Here is an 8328-nt window from a genome sequence, read left to right as displayed (position 1 = left end):
GTGTCAAGGTGATACAGAAAATAAGAATTCCACAACACAGCCTTATATGGTGTTTTTGGGGTGGCAATTATGCTAATCTACTTTCGCGTGCACGAGCAGCTGGATACGAACAGGTGGAAATTACGCAGCTCATTTACGCACTTTTCCTGAAGATAGAAGAGTTTGTTGAATCTGACGTGACATGTTCGTACGAACCCTTCATACGAACAAAAGTAAGAGAAATTTAGGATAAGAATACGAACATGTTCTTGCATGAGGCCCAATGAGCCCAAACACTAAGYCAAGGAAACTCTCAGTTGGTTTCAGAGAAAGAAACTAAAGCTGCTGGAATGGCCCAGCCAATCACCTGACCTGAATCCAATAGAAAATCTATGGAAAGAATTAAAGATCAGAGTTCATAGAAGAGGCCCATGAAACCTTCAAGATTTGAAGACTGTTTGTGGAAGAATGGGCCAAAATCACACCTGAGCAATGCATGCCACTAGTTTCTCCATACAAGAGGCGTCTTGAAGCTGTCATTGCCAACCAAGGCTTTTGTACAAAGTATTAGATAAATTTCAGTAAGTGTGTTCAATACTTTTTCCCTGTGCCATTCCACATTATTACAAATAACTTCATTTCTGGACATTTATGGTTTGATTTCTTTGTATGTATGGATCACTTGGGTTGTTACCAACATCTGATGAAAATTTCATGTAATTAGCACCTCTAGTAATATATTTACTGAGAAAAATGTTGACGTGTTCAAAACTTTGTTTTACCCACTGTATCTGTGGTCGAGGATGGGAGGAACACTTCATCGTCATATTCTGACAAACCATTAGTGTCATCAAGGTTGATATCACATCATTGTCCTCATTAGAAGAGTTAACTTGAAACTGAACAAGGGAAGTCCAAAGAATTCTCCTGCTTTGTTTCAGCGAATCCACAATGTACTCTGCATGGTCTGAGCAGCTGGTAACAACCCCCCCAAAAAAAGAAAAAATCTACCATTGTCAGACTCAGACAAATGGGCTTCCTCAACTTGGAGTTTTGGTTTTATTGGTCAAGTGTCAAATTTGGTGACTAGGGGTCGTCCTATTCTCGGATAAGATCAGTGGAAAAGATCGGCTTCTCATCTACTCCCACAAAGGTCTGAAAATCAGCCACTGTCCCCTTTTGTTCTGCTGTGAGCACTAGCTAATGTCCAGTTAAAACAAGCTTGTATTTTTTACAAGGGTTTTGTTTAGTGTTTTTCAATAAAATAAGACTGGAACGTTGAAGGTGTATTGTGACCTTATAACACCTGACAGTGTCAGTTATTTTTAAAAAAATCAATATCGACCAAAATCAGAATGGGCAGGTCAGACTTTTTAAAGATCTGTGATCGGCCAGAAAACTGCAATTGCACTCCTACTGGTGACAGAAAAGAAGCATCTGATTCCATCAACGTTTCATGGCATAGAGTGAAATCTTTAAAGACGGGGCAAACTAATGATTTTTACTTAGCTTACTTTAGCTTGCTGCTCATCCCAAAACAAAAGGCAAAATATAAAACCTGAAACTGTTGCTTTGAGCGCAGGCATTCTGATTAGCAGGCAACAGTTACCTTGCAAGAAAACAAGGTCAACTAGAATAGCCAGTTAAGTGCAGATGGCACTTATCAACCGTCATTTGTCGAAAGGTGTGATTAGAGGCGTCTTTGACGAGGACACATGATGATGTGCTGTCCCAAATGTTAAATGTTTTATTGGGTAACTTGACAGAAACTGAGTGTGGTGTTCTGACAAAAAGGAATCAACTCCAGTTAGTTCAACACATTGCTATAGTTTAAATAACAGGCAGTAGAGCAATTTGTTATGAGGTTGAAGGTAGAAGGTAGACTTTACTTTGAGTAAAAAAGAGCTCAAAGGCCACCAGTAGATTTCTTGAAAATTAAAGCAATTGTTTTAACTGCATACATGTATGTATACTTTCTTTCTAATAAATTCCAACAAGAATCAAAACAGATAAATTTACGTCGTCTTATGTTTTTAACAGCAGTCAGATGTAATTATCACATTGTTCACATTTGCTTGAACAGAATCAGCTTTCAAGGATAAACAGACATTTGACATCTTTGGATCTGAACCAGATCATCTTAACCTTTTTGCTTTCTAGTTAGTTCATATTTACTAAAGTGTATTTAATGTTAACAGGAACAACTTTCTTTTTTTGTAATTTATCAGATTTTTTTTTTTTTTTTTTTTTTTTTTTTTTNTTTTTTTTTTTTTTTTTTTTTTTTTTTTTTTTTTGTGTGGTCGGTATAGCCGAGTGATGACATTTGGATTCAGAACCACCGGGATGCAACAATATTAAATATGTTCTAGTAAATTCTTCAGTTGTGAAAACTGTTGTAGTTTTGAACAAAATGTTCTGTGACAGACACACAAGCGGCATTTACAACATCTAGGTATAAAGTTCGGAGAGTTGACATGCAACTGGTCATGTTTAAGTTTTGTTCAAACCATGGAAGAAAACCAAGCTGTTGTGTTTTCCTCTCTTTATATCTGTAGCCACAGACATTAAGGACGAGGATATCCGAATCCCTAAGAGGTTCTTTCTGGGTATGTACAGATCCCACTGCCTACCTTGGAGCATCAGTTGTAGTTCATCTGCCTCACCCTCTTCATCCCTGTGTGTCCCAAGCATGACGATCCAGCTAATGCTACCTGGTCACAACTAACCCCACTGCCAACATGTTTAAATTAAGCATGGCCCTCTTTCACTTGCTTGTAATTCCCAGTGTTGCATCTTTAAACACCCATTAATGCCACTGCTGTGGTGTATTCTTGCATGTTACTCTACCCCTAACGCCATTAACGGATGAGTCTTACTTGAACAACCTCTGTGGTTTTTTTTGCATGTTTTATTTAAAACAATCTAGAAACAAGTCAAACCTTCATGTTCTCTGACTTAGCAAAGAAGTGTTCAGCGGTTTGACCTGTTAGTTGACTTGTAGCACATTTCTTAACTTGATGCTTGTTTGATTTGCACTAAAATCAACTGTATTTCTGTGTAATTGCTTTTTTGACTACTGCAATCTTTGTTTACTTGTATATGTGAATATGAAGCACCCTTTTTCTAATGACTGATTTGCACCTTTTAACCATGTGTTTCAATGTGTTTGAACTACACAGTTTCAAGAAATGATAGATACGTTGATCATTCTGAGGGATGTAGAATTTTTGGGGCTGAAGTCTAAATCTGGTTTCATTTTTTTATTTTTGGCAATTTAAAATACTATTTAATAGGGGTGGGAATCTTTCACTCTCTCACGATTCGATTCGATTCTGGTTTTTGGGGCCACGATTCAATTAAAAATAGATTTTTCATTCAAAGCTGATAATGTGAGCCCATTTGTCGCGTTCCCAAAGTGCTTCATCTTCATTTTGCAACCCTTGCACACAGTGAAGCCCATGTCAAACTGAGACTCATTCAGTAAAAAACAAAATGAGCCCAAATCTTTGCATTCAATGAAGACAGGGCCGGTTGAATCTCTTTCCTCCAGTTTTGTAGTTTTGTCTGTGTTTTGGTGCTTTCTGTTCCAGAATCAGCTGCGTGATGATGTCAGGACGTCCCATGTAGTTACAAAATGGAGGTTGACAGCCTTTGGATTTGCTTTATTTATTTATTTATTTTTTATTTATAAAAATCGATTTTGGGACATTTTAAATCGATTCTGAATCTTTGAAAATGAGAATCACGATTCTGATGTAAAACGATTTTTTGGTGCACCCCTACTATTTAACCATCATCCATTAGTCCAACAACCAACAATTGATGATGTACTGTTTATGTAGTAACATTACGTTAGGTGAGACACCTTGACCCCTGAAACAAAGTTGGACACTTCACTTGCTGGAAACTTATGAGGTTAATTTTACCTGCAATGCTCAATGTGGTTCAGGTTTTGATTTAAATTGTACATTTATGTAGGTCAAAATCCTCAAGTGGGAATATCAACCTAACTAAAATTAAGCACGTGAAAAAAATGTCCCTTAAATCAATCAATAGTTGGACTCAGTCAATCGATGATGATCGACGTATTTGACCAATCGCTCAACCCTTAGTTTTAAGTTTCTTTATCGGACGTGCTTCAGTTATTTTTTTTTGACCGGTTGTGTTTCTATTTATTTAAACAAATAAATAAATCCTATAAGTAATGTGATGAACAAAAGTAAATTTGAAAGTGATTTTGAGTTATTTGTTAGTTGGCAAAGCCCTGATTTTTGTGACAGAAATGAGAACTCCAAGAAGCTTTTTGAAGTCCGTCATGGAGACAATTTCTGAAGAGGAACTCAAAAACAAAACTTATTAGTATTTATCAGGTTGTGTGAAGGTTCTAAAATGTTTCGTCTAGAGTTCAACCTAAGCAATCTACAGCTCAACAGATTGTGTTTGTAATGGAAATATTCCACCAAGGCAGAAACACGTGAAAAAAACTGTGAACTTGCATGGTTTGGTCATCAAAAGGTTTAATAAAGTTGCATATGCAAGAGATGAGTGATAACCGGGCAGACGTGAATCAGAGCATCTGTCAAGTTGCCACTAAGGCAGAAACAGGAAACAGTTATAAACATCCGGTGGAGTTCACAGACAGCCAATAAGAGCGTGCTGAATAGTAGAAAGATATATGATTGATAAATCAAAGAATTTCAACTTACATAGGCAATATGAAATGGGAACAAGGTTGCAGACATACGTACAGCGTCTAAGAATCAAGAGAACAGATTAGACAATGTGGAAGTTATCAAAGAGATACAGAACAGAACATGTCAAGGTAATATGAACTTAGCAGTAAGGGAGGTTCTTGTAATATATTTCCACCACAGTGTTCAAATGGAAAACAATTCAAGACCTTAATTAACCTTAATTGCAGAGGTCCTGGAAAAACAACCTGTGTGTTTCTGTCCCACAGTGAAGGAAACAAATGGACATGACGACTTCATTAAACAGAACAATCCTAAAAACCAGCATTTCTAAGGGTTTTGTACTGTTTAAAAATGCTAAAGCACTTTAAAGTTGGAAAATTTCATGTATGTTTTAAGGAGTTACTATAGTAGTTTAGCCCTTTAAAAAGCAACTGAATTAGTGGGTAAAGAACACTAGATGGCAGTAAGAAACAACGTATAAATGAAGCAAATGGGTAGAAAAGACAGTGTGTCCTAATTCTTCAGTTTAAACTCTGTGATGAAATCAAGATTTGTTACTAGTTATGTGCCTTTTTTGATTGAGGTATCAAACAGTAGCAGACATTCATGTGGAGTTTTTAATTGTTGCCTCAGGTCGCTTCATCACAAACACAAAGCACCCAGATATATTTCTACTTTCTCTGTGAGCCCTCCAACGAAAGGTGCTGATCCCGACCGGTGGCCTGAGCCTTTGGAAGCTCATCGATCAGTGAGCTCTGCCAAGCATCATTAGAACCGCAGGAAGCCTCAGCTTTGTGCCTGCTCGGTGATCTGCTGGTGGAAATATCACGCGATTGCTGATGATGAATAACATCCCACGTGTCTCAGGAAAGAAAGTAACATTTGAAGGCTCAGAGTGTGTGACATCAAGCACCAAACAGAAACCTGTGTTCACCCGTTTAATAGAGGAGTTTCATATCGTACCTGCAGTGGACCTTGTTCCATCAGCAGAAGGATGTTTTCTGATTGACCACTATGTTCCCTGTATTGTTGTCTGAGCCTTAATCAAAGCACTTCTTGTTCTTGTAAAAGCAGAGCTTTGTCACACCAAGCAGCTCCATCTAACAGCTTTAAAAAACACACTTTAGCTGAATTTTAATAGAGCTTCATAAGACGGCAAAGTAAGGCTATTAGAAATGTAGCTAACTGAGTGTTTTCTGTCTATCCACCCATTTTCCTTCTTTTCCTACTTTTCCTTTCTGGGTCGTGGGGAGCACTCTGGAGAGTCTGCAAGTCCGTCATGGGGCTTGTGAACATTTTCTATGTAGATATTGTACCTGACAACATTTAGTCAGTGGCCGAGTTAAATCCTGGAAGTGTGGAGTTCGAAGAATGCCTGTCCACAAGGCCTGGTCGAACAGCCATGTGTGCCGTATAGTTATCTTGGTCTGCAGTTTCCCAGTCAGGATAAATGGTGGACTGCAGCCCAGGATGATTTATAGAAAGACCGTCTGCTGCATTCCTGTAAGGAGATTAAAAGATCTGATCATCCAACTGTGTCAAAATCAGCATCATTAGTAATCAGTCAGGTTCAGGTAAAAAGATTTAGTTAAAAAATAAGATTAAATATTTGTAGAAAGAGTTATAAAAAATGACGATGGGAGAAAGAGAGAGAAATAAAGGCCTTGGGGCAAAAACTGATTGGATTTTTTTTTCTAGATTCTCCAGTGGGACAAAAAATGAATTATTGTCAGCAAGTAAACCATGAAACAAGGCTCCAGTGTAGGAACTTTAGTGCCTTTATATCTTCAAACTCTGTGCCTGTTTTGTTCTCACAGAGCTTCAACTTCATTCGTTCTAGCCAAATTCTATGTTTTTCACTTTCTTTCAGGTTTTATATTATAGTTATAAATCATATGCGAAAGGCCAGCTCTGAAACTTTAGCTTGAGTTGGAGTCAGAATTTGACACTGCTCTTGTCAAGAGAGAAGGGCAATTTGTTTTCAATTACATAATAAAAAATGCAAGTTTAGAGTTGGGTTAGAAGATCTGGATAATGGTGTTTCAGCTGTAAAACAAACCCAAACCATCACTGTTCCTCTGTCGTGCTTTAGAGCAGGTATGAGGCATTTTTTCTGATATGCTGTTTGGTTTTGGCAAAACACTTTACTGTGTCTGATCAAACATTCGAACCTTCCTCTGATTTGTCTCGTGGACACTGGACAGTTACACCAAAACACAGGTTCACCACCAAAACTGTGCTTAATGATGTTTTTAAAAAGAAAAATTACCTGATGGGCTCATGGTTCTTAAGAGCCCTGTTGTGGGTTTGCTACATAACAGCATGGCATTAAAGTCATAACAATTTTTTTAAAAAAATTGTCAACATTTGATATTTTGGCTTTGTTCTAATTCCAAATACAGTCTATAGGCCCAACAAACTTTAACTGTTTTGGCTGTATCAAGAATTTAGTCATTCAACTAGATGGTAACCTAATGGCATTGCAGAAGTACAAGACAGGAAGGCATTTCCATAATTTTCTGTAGTTTTTCTGTAACCTGCTGTTTGTTCTGTTCTCATATGTGGCTGCTACAGTTTAATTGACTTAATAGATGAAAATGGATCACTTGCCACAGGTGAAGCCACAGCATGGTTACTACCTTATCAATAATTGCTGTCTTTTTTTCTTTCTCTCCGGGTGGGGGGTCAGCTTCACTCAGCTGCAGGTGAACACCTCCCGGGAACGCACACATTTCCTGGACTATTTTCCACCGAGGATTACGTCATATTTTATATATATTATATTTCTAAAAGCACTTCGCAGCATTTCCCCCTGTGTGTTCACGTCACGAGCGCAACAAAACCGCGACCGATCAGCTGACCGTTTTTAAAGGGAGGTGCAGCGAACATGTCCACCTGCAGCAGCGCAGCTCCGACCAGCCCGGGACTTGCATACATGTCAACCCCTTCAGACGTTTAACGCATTTAATGAGCGTCAAAAATTTGTAATTTGCGCAAAAAATCAGTATTTATCACACGGGTGGGGTGGAGGTGCGCTGACCGCAGCTGGAGGGGGGTCATTTAAAGACGTGTCTACATTTGACTTTTTTTTTTTCTAAAATCACAGAGTTCTCTGAGTCAGCTTCAGATGTTTGTAGTTAATCATAATACTGTATCCTCTAAAGTTAACCAGGTGTTTCAATGCCTTTAAATTACACAATAATTTTACTGGAGAAACTTGTCAGTTTGGTTAAAAAAACAGTAAAAATATATTTTTTTTTCTGTGCGGAGAACTTCCTCTGCTATAATTTATTTTGAATAAATATATCAAAGCCCCTCAGTTGAAAACACTAAAATTGTAGAAAAGATGTTTAAAAACTTCTTTCCTCAGAAAGTCTTCAGTCCTAAGAAAACTAAACTGTAACTTTTAATAAGTACACAGTTTACTCCTATTTAAATAAAAGTGTTTGACCTGTAAGCAGAAAGCTGATGGATGTTAGTTTTTGATCTCTATTTCAAAGAAGAGGATGAGGAGGAGAACGAGGAAGTTCTCCTCAAGCAGCTCCTAAAACTGTCAACCTGCTGACTAGAGATCGACCGATACAGGTTTTTGAAGGCCGATACCGATACCGATTTTTTAAAAATCAGTCTAACCGATACGCCGATACGAGCAGCC

The 8328-nt window shown here is 37.9% G+C and overlaps 1 protein-coding gene across 2 annotated transcripts in view; it reads left to right on the top strand.

Moving 5' to 3' along the window:
* slc66a2 (solute carrier family 66 member 2) overlaps window positions 1-8328 on the top strand; it is a 63976-nt gene that overhangs the window by 6178 nt on the left and 49470 nt on the right. The window contains exon 4 of one of the 2 annotated variants that reach the window (XM_014020859.1): window positions 2535-2585. The exons of the other annotated variant lie outside the window; for it this stretch is intronic. Within the exon in view, the coding sequence (XP_013876313.1) occupies window positions 2535-2585 (51 nt within the window). The remainder of the gene's footprint in view (window positions 1-2534; window positions 2586-8328) is intronic. 2 annotated transcript variants of the gene reach the window in all.

Source organism: Austrofundulus limnaeus, unplaced genomic scaffold (assembly GCF_001266775.1).
Source record: "Austrofundulus limnaeus strain Quisiro unplaced genomic scaffold, Austrofundulus_limnaeus-1.0 Scaffold270, whole genome shotgun sequence".
Lineage (NCBI taxonomy): Eukaryota > Metazoa > Chordata > Actinopteri > Cyprinodontiformes > Rivulidae > Austrofundulus > Austrofundulus limnaeus.
This window is presented reverse-complemented; position numbering and strand designations above follow the sequence as displayed.